The following is a 16,703-nucleotide window of genomic DNA, read 5'->3' as shown; positions in this document are numbered from 1 at the left end:
GTTTAGAGATTGATATCAACATCAGAGACTGCACCGACCTCCACAATGTAGGGGAGTAACAGGTACAATATTGGCTTCTAAAATGTAGAAAAGTAGAAGTATAAAGAAGCATTGAATGCAAAAATATTCAGGTAAGTACAAGTACCTCAAAATTGTACCTTTTTAGAGCACTTGACTAAATATAATGTGTTATATTCCACCACTTATAGGCCACACACACACATCAGTATATATTCACTGTGGGTTGTTTTCAGCCGCCACGCGCTGTCGTGCCGCCGTGTGTAAATGTGAAAATCAATATCAGTGAAAGATAATGATCCTCCCTCTCCACAGGTCAGACTCAGTCCTCCATGATGCCCTTCAGCCTGCTGGAGCTGGTGTCTCTGTCTCGCTGTCTGAGGGACGCCTGCCTGGGTATCATCAAGCTGGCTTATCCCGAAACTAAAACAGGATATCGAGAGGAATACGTGGCCGCTTTCCGCAGCGTCGGAGTGAAGACAAACACGGCGGTGCAGCAGAGGATCCTAGCGGAGCAGAAACGCTGGGTGCAGCTGTTCAAGGTGAGATGTTTAAAGACACACACACTACAGATGACTGGTGAATACACAAGGTGGCAAAAACATCCTTTTACCATCAAAGATTAGACCGTCTTTGACCCAGAACGATACTGAAATGCATCCCTTTCTTTGAGGAGTTCCTAAGGTATCGCACAAGATATCTGGGGTACTTTTTAATGGTGTCTTTATTCCATTGTTTTATTGTTTAGTGATAATTTACTTATTCGAAACACACACACACGCACGCACGCACGCACGCACACACACACTACAGCTGACTGGTTAACATGAATACACAACGTTGCAAAAATTAGATGCAACACCTACAATATGGCTTTAGAAATTGTAGTAGCCCAGATTTCAAATCTGTACACAATCATCTTCAAAGTATATTTGGGGATCTCTGGATCTGTATCTGGTTGTTCTGTATCATTTACTTATTTGAATTCATCGTCATGTTTTTCTGCATCTCAACTTGTTCTGTCACGCACGTTGGGCTGCATCCTTGCATGAAAGGTGTCCAATAAATGCAGAGCTGGAAGAACTACTCGTAGCAACACTAAATTGAAAAAATACTCTGTTACACGTCTTGCAAAATCTTACTTAAAGGGGACCTATCATGCAAAATGCACTTGTGTACGTCTTGTATACATGAATATGTGTCCCCGGTGTTCCAGGGAACTCACCAAGTGTCAGAAAACACAACCCTCTCTATTTTCCTCCATACCCAAATCTCTAAAAAAGGGGCTGCAACGGATCTGATAAAAACTGATCCAGATTTGAACACTGTCCTGACGTCAGGACGGTGGCGCTACGGCTATTGGGCCAACTCCACCAATCAGGAGGAGACAGCCACGGCCATTGCCGTTCGAAAAGCGCTGGAGACGCTGTAGTACATATGCCAGGCCTGTAGGTGGTGCTGTTCTCACAGAATCTGCCCTTGCAAAAACAGAGCTAAAAAATGTCAAATTGAGCGAAATGAGGCATGGCTAAAATGCATGATCTGTTTGGTATTTTGAAAAGTATAAATATGCCTTATATAGGTATGGTCCTACACTATATTATTCAAATATAGTATGATAGGTCCACTTTAAGTAGAAGTACAAAGGTAGTGGCATTAGGCCTCAAAGTAGCACGTATACTTAAAGGTTTCTGCCTCCTTTTCGACCGCTGTTGCTAAGGCTATTTGTGTCTATATAACCTCATGCATGTCATTGTGTGAGTATTCGTTAAAGGAGCTGTTAAGTCTGTCATAACAGTTACAGCCGGTCTCATTTCCATATAATACCCAGGCTAGATTATATCAATCGAAACACTCCAAGTCATTTTCATAGAACGGCGATCAATCTCCACGCCGATCGCAGTGGAGTCGGCAATAATGGCGAGTGCAAAATGTTGTAAGAGGCGCGTGGCGATGGGTTTTTTAGCAGATCTACCCCCTTTGACTCTGGGAATGAATAAGCATTCCTTAATTAGCCCATCGGGTTAAGTGCAAGCCTTAATGTGCCTTTCCCAAACTCCGGCGTGACATCGTTCTCCAAACATGGCCAAGAAGAAAGTTCCATTAGCAATATTAATACAAGCTTAGTTGATCATTTTCATTCAATTAACTTCTTTCAATTAAATAGATAGCTCGACAATGGAGGTGATAAAAGATGGGGAGGGACGGCTGATGACACGAACCAAACATTAGCGTGTTAGGGGTCAGCGGCGTTAAACCGACTGTAAATCCCACCGTTCAATTTGGAAAAAGCATTTCCCCTGCTCCCCACTTCTTTAATGGGTCGTTTTAGCTGACAGGAGGCCTTTGAGCAGATCTTTTATTAAAAAAAAAAATACCCCACTTGCTCTTCACGTGTTTGCCACCTTTCACAGTGTTCACTTTTAAATCCGTCTGTCAAAGACTAACGGCCAAGAACAAAGACGCCTAATTACCGTCTCCTTGATAGAAAATGGACGGGAGGAAAGGGGAGGTGTAGAATGAGAGAGAGAGAGAGAGAGAGAGAGAGACGAGGAGGAGAATGAAGTTAATGCTGCTTTCTGCCTCATTTCCTCTGGGTAAACAACCAATGGATGACCTCCACCTTGTCTTTGCCTGCTCATGCACACATGCTCGATTTCCACAAACACAGACAGGCGTTAGGTCACCATGCTTCAATGCACAGAGAGGCTACACAATCCCTGATGTGGTTCAAATCATGATTTATCATCTAAGGCAGTGGTTCTCAACTGGTTAGGCCTCGGGACCCACTTTTTACTTGGTCAATACATCGCGACCCAACATTTTGAAGCACTCAAATCTATTCAACAAAAAATCGTGCTGTAATATATACGCTTTTCAGAATACAATATTAATAAAAGTGAAGTACAGTGCATATATCCCTTATATCCCTTCACAGAACTAAAGTATGCTTTAAAAAAAGGTTTAATGAGATGATGGAATCAAAGCTGAACTATATAAAAAGGCACACATGCTGAAAACCCAACCCCAGCAGGGGGGTCTGGGGGGATTCTCCCCCAGGAGATTTTTAGAAATACTAACATAAACTACGCATTCTGGTACACTGAGAAGAAAATAAATAAATCTATTACTACCCGACATATTAATAATATTTTATGCCATTGTTTGTTTTTCACTTAGTTCTGACAGCTTGCTGAGAGAAGAGTAAAGAGGAGAGAGTCTATGTGAATTACTTTAAATTGTGGGTAAGGGTAGATAGCTCCCATTGTTCTGTGACCTGTCAATCATCAAACAGGGGGTCATATTTCATTATGTGTTCATTTTTATCTGAAGTTGTACCCATGGATGTATAAAGAATAGTTCTACCGCAGTTATTCTCCGTGGGGACTTCCGGCAACAAGCTTGATTCTGATTGGCCAGAAGACTCGAAAAAACATCAGCAGAGATGTTTTATTGAGAAGATGATCACTACGTGACAGAAGTTTTCAAAACCATTTATGGTCTCCGGTACTTCCAGTCCAACGCCTACTGCATGCACAGCGTTAGAAAATCGGTCCTTCTAAATAAAAGTTTGCATTTTTTCCCAAAAAAAAAAAAAAAAATTCCAATTTTTTTTTTCAACTTTTTTTTCTTCACTCACACATCCGCGACCCACTTGAAACGGGTCCGCGACCCACTTTTGGGTCGCGACCCACCAGTTGAGAACCACTGATCTAAGGTATCAATGGTTAACAATGGGCTGAGCTCTGGTTTCAGACAGAGGGTGAAAAGAGGGCAGTATGAGAAATATAAAGAGCTTTTTGAACATTAAAGCATGGAGACATGTCCCAGTAGAGACACTACACACTGATACACACCTGAACATCAGCAGGAGAGGACTCTTTAAAGTAGAGACACTACATACTGATATACACCTGAACATCAGCAGGAGAGGACTCTTTTAAAGTAGAGACACTACATACTGATATACACCTGAACATCAGCAGGAGAGGACTCTTTAAAGTAGAGACACTACATACTGATATACACCTGAACATCAGCAGGAGAGGACTCTTTAAAGTAGAGACACTACATACTGATATACACCTGAACATCAGCAGGAGAGGACTCTTTAAAGTAGAGACACTACATACTGATATACACCTGAACATCAGCAGGAGAGGACTCTTTAAAGTAGAGACACTACATACTGATACACACCTGAACATCAGCACGAGAGGACTCTTTAAAGTAGAGACACTACATACTGATACACACCTGAACATCAGCACGAGAGGACTCTTTAAAGTAGAGACACTACATACTGATATACACCTGAACATCAGCAGGAGAGGACTCTTTAAAGTAGACATAACAATGTATGTTAATGGTTTCCTACAATGGCTCTTTGAATGTCACAAAATGGCTTCAAAGTGAAATATCTGTAGTTCAGTTTAGAGCCCTTCTTGTTCTTTTAGTGCAGTGTGAACCTCGCTGTCTCGGCTTCTCTGTTTTCCTTTGGCTGATGTCAGCAGAGCTCAGTAATTAACAGGCCTGGACATTGAGGGACGGCACAGGTCGTTTTTCTTTTATACTCCCCATAAATGGCGCACTAATGGCTGAATTCTCAAATTGCTTTTTTCCTCTCTAATCGAAGGCATCCTGTTGGACAGAGGAAGCTCTCTATCAGTCTCTATTCAAATGTACCTTATCTTACAATGAAGTGGATTGTGTAGGGCTTTAATTACCTGAATTAAAAGATGTTAACGTGTCTTTGTGTGTTTGATATATCGCCAGGTCATCACTAACTTGGTGAAAATGGTGAAAGCTCGCGACATCAGACGACCTTTCTGTCCCGCAGGTCACTGGCTCTCTGAGGAGGTCAACATACGAGCAGATAAGGTATTTCCCTCTCTGTTACAAATATGTTTTATTGAGAAGAAGCATACGAGTGTAAGCAGCAGTACAGACTGCTTTGGGTGGAAATCACGCTTCCCTTTTTCAACATACAAAGAACATACAAAATATTATATATAATAACAATTAATAAATAAACTTAAAGGGTGCAAATGACCCGCTGCTGCTTACACTTTCTATATATTCAATGTTGGATGTCTGCTACTCCTCAGATTGTAGGAGAAAATGCAACACCTGGATATCTGTTACTTGGTATTTATTACCTATTTGGTGATGGATATATATTTTTATAAAGGGTTACAAGGGGATTTAAATTGGAACAGGACAATGTAAACTACTTAAAATAACCAAAAACAATATGAGTTGTGATATTCCCCAGATTATATCCTCAGTGTAAAATACAGGTATTCAGATTCTGAAAATGCAACACCTGGTTTGCACAAAGCTTCCTGATATGAGTTCATTGCAAATAAAGTCAGTACATATGAAAATAATTGGTTTTAAATGTTTCAATCAATTGCAAAGTGTCACTTGGTATTTGTCACGGGTTTGATTGATGGATAGATATGTATAAAAAAGGTTACCAGGTGATTTAAACTGGAACAAGACAATGTAATAAATAACTTAAAAATAACCAAAGACCATAGCACTTATTATTGACCTCTTTTTTCTCCCCAGGTCACCCAGTTGTACGTTCCTTCTGCGAGACACGTGTGGAGAACGAGGAGGATGGGCCGCATTGGACCCCTGCAGTCAACACTTGATGGTAAATTCATCTATAAAAACACAAAGCACTTTAGATATTAGGATACAAGACTAGTGTGTTGACTTTTCCTGGTTTTAAAGGCTGCAGTCCAGTCATGCCGTTTTCTGAAGTGTCCTCGCTGTTTTATTATCTGACTTTACCCCCATGTTACAAAACCACTTTGACCTTTGAGGTGATACCTGGAAAACTAATAGAGTGGCGCAGTGACGCGTCCTAAAACCCGGAAGTAAGTTAGCATTTCACCACTTCCGGTTCCTTCGACAAAAAAGCAATGCAATTTCTTAGGGTTAGGGTTAGGGGTTAGGAACATATCTGTAAATAAGGTCTGTGGTTGAGACACATTGAAGAGACGGATCACATTTTGTTCTACGACATTAAACACATCAGCAGTGACCCCACTGGTGATTTCTGAAGAGTTGACGTGTCTGAGAAACGATGGTTGTTACCAAGTGGCTGAATAGGACTACAGAAGTTGTCGAGGCCGTTGTACGTCATTACGCCGAACACGTAAACACTCCTCTAAGTTTGGTTGCCCTGTTCTGCTTGAAAGCAAGTACCTGCCTCCTGCAAACTGTTCAAACAAACGCTTCAACTTGTACCAATCTGTGTGTTTGAATATGGATCTTTAGTCGGCGTGACGTTGAAGCAGCGACCCTGCTGTAGTTCCTTTATAGCATAACGTTAGCATTTTGCTTCTGGCGACTAGATTTATGATTAGAAAATGATAAAAGTAGGGTAGACATGTGGAGATTATCCGGCTGAACAAAACGTGATCCGTCTCTTAAATGTGTCTCAACCACAGACCTTAGTTCCAGCTACTTTCCTAAATCCTATGGAGAAATTGCATTGCGTTTTTGTCCAAGGAACCGGAAGGAGTTTACTTCCGGGTTTTAGGACGCGTCACTGTGGCACTCTATTAGTTAAAACTATTAGGATTGTGTGTTAATTTAGTGAAAATAAGGCACGCAAACACATTGAAACTCCTTGTAAATGTCTTCTCCTGGTTTCATGTCATTTTCTGTACCATCCTAGCTGTTTTATTATCTGACTTCAACCCCATTTTACCCAGTTACAAAACCATTTAGACCGTGGAAGTTATACCTTGAAAACTATTAGGATTTGATGTTAATTGAGCAAAAGAAAAGGCATGCAAACACATTGAAACTCCTTGTAAATATAGAGGGCATGTCTAAAGTAGTTCATGGGGTATTTTTGTCACCTTCTCCTTGTTTGTTTTGATATTTTAAGGAGCTGTCGATTGATATTATTTCCCACATGAGCTCCGAATCATCCCCATAGTTAGGGTGCAAACTGAATGATCCTTTGGTTTGGGAATAGAAAACGTTTGCATCTTACCAAGTGATTAATTAGCTTTCTTTAGTCTAAAAACCCCAGTAGTTTCATGATCATTTTCACGGCACTTCACAAGGAAAAAAACCTCATTAGCCTTCGTCGTTTTAGCAAAGATACATGACCACGTTTTCTCTCAAATGAAACAGTGACGCAGGCAAAGCTTCACCCGCCTCACTTTGAGCTATCAAGGGTTTCTGTGTGTGGTGTGAAAACAAGCTGATAACAATGTGTGTATGATCTGCCCGACCCCACTCACAGGCCGTATGGGATAAATTCAATTAGTGTGAAAGTACCTGATGAACTCAGCCACATCTGGTGCATGTGTTTGTCCGGCCTTTTCTCATTTCCTTAAATGGACAGGCCCCCCCGGCTGATGAATGAGCAACGTATTGACCACTCAGAGGCCATATTTCTCCTCAAAGATGGAAACCTGATGGGAAAATGCAGATGAGATTGACTAATTGAGCAGAATAATTGAGCTGCAGTGGGCGCAAAGTGAAGAGCTGGTTTAGCTATTGGGGCATTTTCTGTTTTCAGTCGATTTTAATACTGAACAAACATCAGCTTAATGGATTCAGCGCGGCAGGTGGATGTTAATTAAAAGGGTGATGGATGGAAATGGGTCTTACTTACAGAGCAGAGAGAAAGGTAATGATGCTCTAACACAGAGGACACCTGACGGCAGATACAGTTTCCCTAAACCAGGCTGTGAGGAGGAGAAAGCAAAATAATCTTATGTGTGTTAATGTCCCTTAAAGAGGACATATTTAGTTCATTTTCAGGTGTATATCAGTATGTAGTGTCTCTACTTTAAAGAGTCCTCTCCTGCTGATGTTCAGGTGTATATCAGTATGTAGTGTCTCTACTTTAAAGAGTCCTCTCCTGCTGATGTTCAGGTGTATATCAGTATGTAGTGTCTCTACTTTAAAGAGTCCCTCTCCTGCTGATGTTCAGGTGTATATCAGTATGTAGTGTCTCTACTTTAAAGAGTCCTCTCCTGCTGATGTTCAGGTGTATATCAGTATGTAGTGTCTCTACTTTAAAGAGTCCTCTCCTGCTGATGTTCAGGTGTATATCAGTATGTAGTGTCTCTACTTTAAAGAGTCCTCTCCTGCTGATGTTCAGGTGTATATCAGTATGTAGTGTCTCTACTTTAAAGAGTCCTCTCCTGCTGATGTTCAGGTGTATATCAGTATGTAGTGACCCTACTGGTACATACTTTTAATTTAAGTCTTAGTAAATAGAAATACAAAAAATACGCCAGTCTTTAGGCAGTGATAAGGATCAAAAGTTTGCCTAACAACCGATATATATAAACAATAGTTTTGAGACAGTAGAAAGGCTGATGTGTAAACGGTCTAACATGTTGACTTGTCTCTCTGCAGTTGGTTTGGAGCCTCCTCAGCTGTCAGTGTCTGAAGAGAGACATCTGGCCATTCTCACAGAGCTGCCCTTCGTGGTTCCCTTCGAGGAGCGAGTCAAGGTAACGCACTGTTATCTCACACACAACCATAAAAACATGTATTAGTACTGAGAACTGCAGGACAGGAGATACTGCTGCAGTGTTATTGTGTAATATGCATGCACTTATACATCAACATCCCATTTTGCGAGTGGAGCAGTGCTACTTTTAGCCATCATGGTGCTGCTTTAAAGCCGTTTGACATACATTTGTGTAGTATATTGGTACACAGTTAAATTATGGAGCATGTTATTTAGTTTGAGGTATTATAAGGTGTCATCATGTGTAGTATTGATGACATATAGATTTGTCACTGACCCTCACGTCTGTCCTGTAGATCTTCCAGAGGTTAATCTACGCCGACAAAAGGGACGTGCAGGGCGACGGTCCGTTTCCCGACGGCATCAGCGTGACAATCAGACGAAACTACATCTACGAAGACGCCTACGATAAACTGTCTCCAGAAAACGGTACGGACACTTTTAACACGTGCATTATTTGTTGTGTTGAAGCCTGCATTGACGTAGCATCAGAGGAGGAAGCTCTGTGTAGAGTAAGATAGGACTTTATTCATCCTGAAGGAAATGGTTGTGCCAAAAATATAATAAACACAGCAGCATAATAATAATAAAACTGTACACTAACAGTGCAGTAAAAAGAGCAATTCAATAACTACAGGAAACACAGATGGTCACATAATTAATGTACATATTAAAGGTCACCTATCATGCTATTTTTAGGCAATAGCATAGGTCTCAGATATATAAAAAACATGTCTATGAAGTGTATGAAGCTTATGCCGGCTCATGCGGGGACCTGGCAGATACTGTCTAAAATACTGCCGTGATGAAACGCCATATCATGGATCATCAAGGATTGTTTCTGAAACAGTATGGAGCTCAAAGGCTTTCTCTCTTGCTGGTTATACCACAAGGTGAGTTCCTTTTTATTTCCTGCTTCTTCACACACATGCTCTCCAGTACAGGTTAGCTCTGAGTGTTAGCGATGCTAATGTAAACACCGACTATATTACGTCCAAAACAGTCGGGCATTGTTTCTGATAGCAACGTTTCTGATAGGGCCGTGGGTCCACATTTCAGATATTACGTCATATCGGACGCAAATCTGGATCAGCTCCGTCGTTCCCCCGTTTTTAGAGATTTGGGTACGGAGGAAAAGAGAGAGGGTTTTATTTTCTGACGCTGCGTGAGTTCCCCGACACACCGGGGACACATAGTTATGTATAAAAGACATTTTGCATGATAGGTCCCCTTTAACAGTATTTAGTAGTGCCTTAGAGGAGGAAGCTCTTAATTTGCATTGTTTAATTTCATATTCTGTTCTTGTACATATCATATTCTACTTACATGTATATAGACTTATTTTTTACATTTTAGTATTTTATTATATATGTTGTTGGAGGAGCTCAGATCAGAAGAGTTTCATTGCCATTTCTCCCCTGTAGCTGCTGAGCATATGACAATAAAACCTTTTGATTTGAGTCTTTGAATATGGAAGTAAAGATGAAGGTCTCCTCGTGCAGAGTATTGAATTTCGGTAAAGCATAATCGTGCTTGCGATTATTATAATGGAGCACATAAAAAGCAGAATCAATTATTTTAAGTCACCTCTTTTGTGTTTAAATGTGAAAGGGCACTCCGGTAGGGGCAATCTGATTAAAAGGAGTAGCAGGAGACCTGGGCTGAAGACATGATCTATCATTTATGTGTCTATAAGTTATGGCTGCTCTGATTTATCGCTGTACATTAATTCTTCTGAAAGATGACCTTTTATAGGATTTGATTTGAATATTCTGCGGGTCAGGAAAAAAGGGGCTTTCTTGCTAAATGTTTGTTGTGGAAAAACAGCGTGATATGATACATTTAAGTGGTATTGGTTTTAAATCAATTTTCTCTATTTACACGAATAATCAGATAATTTGGCTTCTTTGCAGATATTACAGCTCGCCTTAGTTGTGAATCATATGCATAACTAAATACAGTATAATAAAATGTAATAAAATGGTTAGCAGTGTGGGAGTCTTATGGCGCATTTCCACTACAGCGCGGTTTTTGGTTGCGTTTCCACTTGGCGTAGTTCCGGCTAACGGGTACTTTTTCACAGTTTTTCTGGCTCTCCAAAATCGAGGTTCTTTCCGGGCCAACAACCGGGCTAAGTATGTTAAACTAGTGAGAGAATCGCTGGCAACTACAACAAGATGAACATATTTTAACATGATTTAATTGTAATACATGTTTCAAAATGATGCCGAAGTAACAACATACTGATACCGGTTAGTAAAAACCATGAATTAATGCTTTGACAAGTCTGCAGACAGACGGCAGGCGAAAAACCTTTTAAAATGCTTGTTTTCTGAATGGAGATTGGCTAAGCTAACGTTGTATATGCTCCGACCGTCCACACTCACAACAACGGCCTACAGACATAAACAAACCAGCGACGAGGCCTAGCCATACCGTACTAAGCCGAGCGAGGCCCTGCAGTGGAAAGGCGCCATTAGTAAAAGATAAAGGGAGGTCAATAACAACATTTTAGATGATGCTAACAGTTCGAGATATTGTGCATAAACTGATAATGATTGACCTTGACTGATTTGGGAAAAGGCAATGCGTTTTATTGATCCATGTTTATTCTTATCCCCTCTTCTCACATGTCGTTTCTTACAGTCTCTCTGCTTCTCTAACCTTACAATGACTCGACTGTTGGGGATACGTCATGTGCTCTTACTCATTGTTTTACGGTGTGTTTTCACTGTTGGTTTATGCACACTTGTTTATGAGCTGCTGTCTGCTTGGATACTGACACATCATTCTGGTTTAATCAAAATAAAGTAGAATAAAACACTATAAAACGTCTGTAAATGCAAATATAGCAGGTTGATGATCTGATTAAATTAGAAACGTTATAATATTTTACAACCTTAAATGTACACTCTGTACCAGTCTGCTCTGATTGATTAGCTGGCTGCCTCTGTTGTGATTGGTCAACAGCTTAGAGATGTCCCGCCCCCTTAGCCTATCAGGTACAATATGTTGGAGCGCTAGCCAATAGGAGCTTGAGTGTTACATAGTGATGTCACACAATAGCAGGATAATCTCCACATATTATCACCACTTTATGATTTTCGAAGTAAAACCTAATGTTGGGCTATAAAGGGACTACAGCACGGTCACATGACTTCACGTCACCACCGCTAAGCTAAAGGTGGCTAATGTTGGGCTATAAAGGAACTTCAGCACGGTCACATGACTTCACGTCACCACCGCTAAGCTAAAGGCGGCTAATGTTGGGCTATAAAGGAACTTCAGCACGGTCACATGACTTCACGTCACCACCGCTAAGCTAAAGGCAGCTAATGTTGGGCTATAAAGGAACTACAGCACGGTCACATGACTTCACGTCACCACTGCTAAGCTAAAGGTGGCTAATGTTGGGCTATAAAGGAACTACAGCACGGTCACATGACTTCACGTCACCACCGCTAAGCTAAAGGCGGCTAATGTTGGGCTATAAAGGAACTACAGCACGGTCACATGACTTCACGTCACCACTGCTAAGCTAAAGGTGGCTAATGTTGGGCTATAAAGGAACTACAGCACGGTCACATGACTTCACGTCACCACCGCTAAGCTAAAGGTGGCTAATGTTGGGCTATAAAGGAACTACAGCACGGTCACATGACTTCACGTCACCACTGCTAAGCTAAAGGTGGCTAATGTTGGGCTATAAAGGAACTACAGCACGGTCACATGACTTCACGTCACCACCGCTAAGCTAAAGGTGGCTAATGTTGGGCTATAAAGGAACTTCAGCACGGTCACATGACTTCACGTCACCACTGCTAAGCTAAAGGTGGCTAATGTTGGGCTATAAAGGAACTACAGCACGGTCACATGACTTCAGGTCACCACTGCTAAGCTAAAGGTGGCTAATGTTGGGCTATAAAGGAACTACAGCACGGTCACATGACTTCACGTCACCACCGCTAAGCTAAAGGAGGCTAAAGTTGGGCTATAAAGGAACTACAGCACGGTCACATGACTTCACGTCACCACCGCTAAGCTAAAGGCGGCTAATGTTGGGCTATAAAGGAACTACAGCACGGTCACATGACTTCACGTCACCACCGCTAAGCTAAAGGTGGCTAATGTTGGGCTATAAAGGAACTACAGCACGGTCACATGACTTCACGTCCCCACCGCTAAGCTAAAGGCGGCTAATGTTGGGCTATAAAGGAACTACAGCACGGTCACATGACTTCACGTCCTCACCGCTAAGCTAAAGGTGGCTAATGTTGGGGTGATGAGGTTTAGTCGTCTCATTTAGACACGTGTTAGCAACCGCTGTTTTAAAACGTACATACAGACATATTTGATGCCTTAGAGTAAAGATCTCTTCAGCGTGTGTTAACCACAGAGCTTATAAATCCCTCCTCTTTGTGTCTTTTCATCAGAACCCGACCTGAAGAAAAGGGTCAGAGTCCATCTTCTGAACGCTCACGGTCTGGACGAGGCCGGTATCGATGGAGGTGGAATCTTCCGGGAGTTTCTCAACGAACTCCTTAAATCTGGCTTCAACCCCAACCAGGGCTTCTTTAAGACCACCAACGAGGGCCTGCTGTACTCTAACCCCGCCGCAGAGATGCTGATGGGAGAGTCCTTCATCAGACATTACTACTTCCTGGGCAGGATCCTCGGAAAGGTAAGCCTCATTTCTTCCCATTTTCCAACAAGATACGATACGATAATACTTTAATGCTCAGATCAAGTCTGAAATTTGACTTGCATCACAGCAGATGGATGGATAGATGGATAGATAGATAGATGGATGGATGGATAGATGGATGGATGGATAGATAGATGGATAGATAGATAGATGGATGGATAGATAGATGGATGGATGGATGGATAGATGGATGGATGGATGGATGGATAGATGGATGGATAGATGGATAGATAGGTAGATGGATGGATGGATGGATGGATGGATGGATGGGTAGATGGATGGATAGATAGGTAGATAGATAGATAGGTAGATGGATGGATGGATGGATGGATATAGGTAGATAGATAGATAGGTAGATGGATGGATGGATGGATGGATAGGTGGATGGATGGATGGATGGATGGATGGATAGATGGATGGATAGATGGATAGATGGATGGCTAGATAGATGGATGGATGGATAGATAGATGGATGGATAGATAGATGGATGGATGGATGGATGGATGGATAGATGGATGGATAGATGGATAGATGGATGGCTAGATAGATGGATGGATAGATAGATGGATGGATGGATAGATAGATAGATAGATAGATGGATGGATAGATGGATGGCTAGATAGATGGATGGATGGATAGATAGATGGATGGATGGATAGATGGATGGCTAGATAGATGGATGGATGGATAGATAGATGGATGGATGGATAGATAGATAGATAGATGGATGGATGGATGGATGGATGGATGGATGGATAGATGGATGGATAGATGGATAGATAGGTAGATGGATGGATAGATAGGTAGATAGATAGATAGATGGATGGATGGATGGATGGATAGGTAGATGGATGGATAGATAGATGGATGGATAGATGGATAGATGGATGGATAGATAGGTAGATGGATGGATGGATGGATGGATGGATAGATAGGTAGATGGATGGATGGATGGATGGATAGATAGATAGATAGGTAGATGGATGGATGGATGGATAGATAGGTAGATGGATGGATGGATGGATAGATAGATAGATGGATGGATGGATAGATAGGTAGATGGATAGATAGATGGATGGATGGATGGATGGATAGATAGGTAGATGGATGGATGGATGGCTGGATAGATAGGTAGATGGATAGATAGATAGATAGATGGATGGATGGATGGATGGATAGATAGGTAGGTAGATAGATGGATGGATGGATAGGTGGATGGATGGATGGATGGATGGATGGATGGATGGATGGATAGATAGATAGGTAGATGGATGGATGGATGGATAGATAGGTAGATGGATGGATAGATAGGTAGATGGATGGATGGATGGATGGATGGATAGATAGGTAGATGGATGGATAGATAGGTAGATAGATAGATAGGTAGATGGATGGATGGATGGATGTATAGATAGGTAGATGGATGGATAGATAGGTAGATGGATGGATAGATAGGTAGATGGATGGATGGATAGATAGATGGATAGGTGGATGGATGGATGGATGATAGATGGATGGATAGATAGGTAGATGGATGGATGGATAGATGGATGGATGGATGTATAGATAGATACTTTATTGATCCCAATTTGGGACATTTTTGCGTTGCAGCAGCATAAAAAACAACATTCAAATACAACTTTCCAGTAACAAATATAATGCAAGATATTATTGTGCAAGTAATGGATTATTCAATAGTTATAGTAATAATTGTAATATTGTTGTTGTGTTTTCTTCTTGTTCTTTAAAGCACTTTGTGCTGCTTTGTGCATGAAAGGTGCTATACAAATAAAGTTTATTATTATTATTATTATCTGTTGAAAAAGTGTTACGTTTAGTCACAGACTGGTCAACACAGATCAATAGCAGTCAATGTCGCTGCTCACTAAGAGGTTGTTTTGTTCCAGAAGCTGACGATGTTTTGGAGGAATTGCCGTCATTTGTTTCCGAACTTTAACCTGGCACTGATGCAAGCTTTGCTTTCTTTAATTAGCCTTTAGCATAATCTGTTGACGGCATTGTTTTGCTGTCGCCTCTCTTCCTCTGATGGCACTATTTATTAGAGCCTAATGTTTCTAAATCATCCTTAATGCATGTGCTAGTGATTGTTTATCAAGATGCCTTTTTTCCACCGCATCTCAACCCGGAGAAGAATTACCTCATGACAAGCGGTCGCCTCTCAATTAGGGCGTCCATTAGCCGATGATTCCTACCTCTTGTTTGTGTGGTGATTGCATTCGGCCGGCACTAAATCAGCCAGGCCACACAGACAGGACATAAATAAGCGCTCAAAGCATGTGGTAATAGCATTTTGATCTGTTTTACAGTCCGTAACATCCAGGTTCTCTTCAAGATGGTCCCGGTCCACTTATCAGATCATCCTCTTCTCTGTATTTTTCACAAGTGAGAAGCGATCAATCAGCAGCCCCCCCACTCGCTCCATATTGGGCTCTCAATAGCTAATGGTTCAGGCAATTAGGCGAGGGGAAATTAATTTGAATTTGACTTTCAATTAACCCTTCCTTAAGTTCCCCCTTTCTCCATAAAAATGGACGTTTGAGTGGCCCTTTGAGAGGCGTATTGATATTTGTTTAGTGCGGTTATTGCCGGGATAAAAGGCAGCGCTTTGTATGGATTGGGATTGCATCACTGCTGCGGCTCAAAGGACACGGGAGATTAATATTGTTAATTAATGTCCGAGGCGTGCCATTGTTGTGGAGGTGATGTATTACAGGCAGGAGTGGCTTGTCTGGGGTACTCACTGAAATGGGATTGGACATCAGAATAGCGACCGCTCGTCATCCTTCTTCCTCGCTTGTCCGACCCGCTGACAGGCCACAAGATTTAAGCCTCAAATGGTGTTTCTCGGATTCTGTGCTTCCAGGCTAATTTAATTGTGACGGGAGTGATTTCTGACATGTTTTTTCACCAAATCTGGCGTCTCGTTATGTGATATGACCCGCCTTTGTGCCTCATTCATGTCTCGTTAGCAGAAAACCTCCCACCTCATCAGCAATGGCCTCTAAACTCCGTAAACTGTGAGGGTGAGGAAAGTTTTTTATCCTCCTTCTTCTCCTCTCACTTTGAGATTGGCCCACCTTATTAATAGAGATGCGTTTTAAAGGCATTATAATTTTATTGATTCTTAATGCTGTAAATTAAGCCGTGTATTTGGCAGCTAACGGAACGCACCTGCAGTGGAGCTGGCGGTTTCTCCACCTGATGGTGCCGCGATCTGCTTTAATTGCTTTGCCACTGCACTCACTTATATTAAAAAAGGCCCGGGCCATGATAATTAATTCTATGCAGCCCCCACGAGTCATTTTGGCACAATTTCTGGCAATAAACACCCATAAATAAAGTAAGTGGCATTGAAAAAATAAGGCTACAGGTTTTTCCCATATACTTATTGCTGCCTCTTCCCGGCATAAGTGTTATTGATAGGTTTCAAGGGGCCAGGC

The 16,703-nt window shown here is 41.6% G+C and overlaps 1 protein-coding gene across 1 annotated transcript in view; it reads left to right on the top strand.

Annotated features, from left to right (window-relative positions):
- ube3c (ubiquitin protein ligase E3C) overlaps positions 1-16,703 on the top strand; it is a 45,717-nt gene that overhangs the window by 17,712 nt on the left and 11,302 nt on the right. Inside the window, exons 14-19 of the mRNA XM_034149049.1 lie at positions 334-560; positions 4,795-4,899; positions 5,593-5,680; positions 8,419-8,516; positions 8,833-8,965; positions 12,970-13,217. Of these exons, the coding sequence (XP_034004940.1) occupies positions 334-560; positions 4,795-4,899; positions 5,593-5,680; positions 8,419-8,516; positions 8,833-8,965; positions 12,970-13,217 (899 nt within the window). The remainder of the gene's footprint in view (positions 1-333; positions 561-4,794; positions 4,900-5,592; positions 5,681-8,418; positions 8,517-8,832; positions 8,966-12,969; positions 13,218-16,703) is intronic.

This window comes from Trematomus bernacchii, unplaced genomic scaffold (genome assembly GCF_902827165.1).
Source record: "Trematomus bernacchii unplaced genomic scaffold, fTreBer1.1, whole genome shotgun sequence".
In the NCBI taxonomy this organism is placed as follows: domain Eukaryota; kingdom Metazoa; phylum Chordata; class Actinopteri; order Perciformes; family Nototheniidae; genus Trematomus; species Trematomus bernacchii.
Note: the sequence above shows the minus strand (reverse complement) of the source record. Positions and strands in the feature narration are given on the sequence as shown.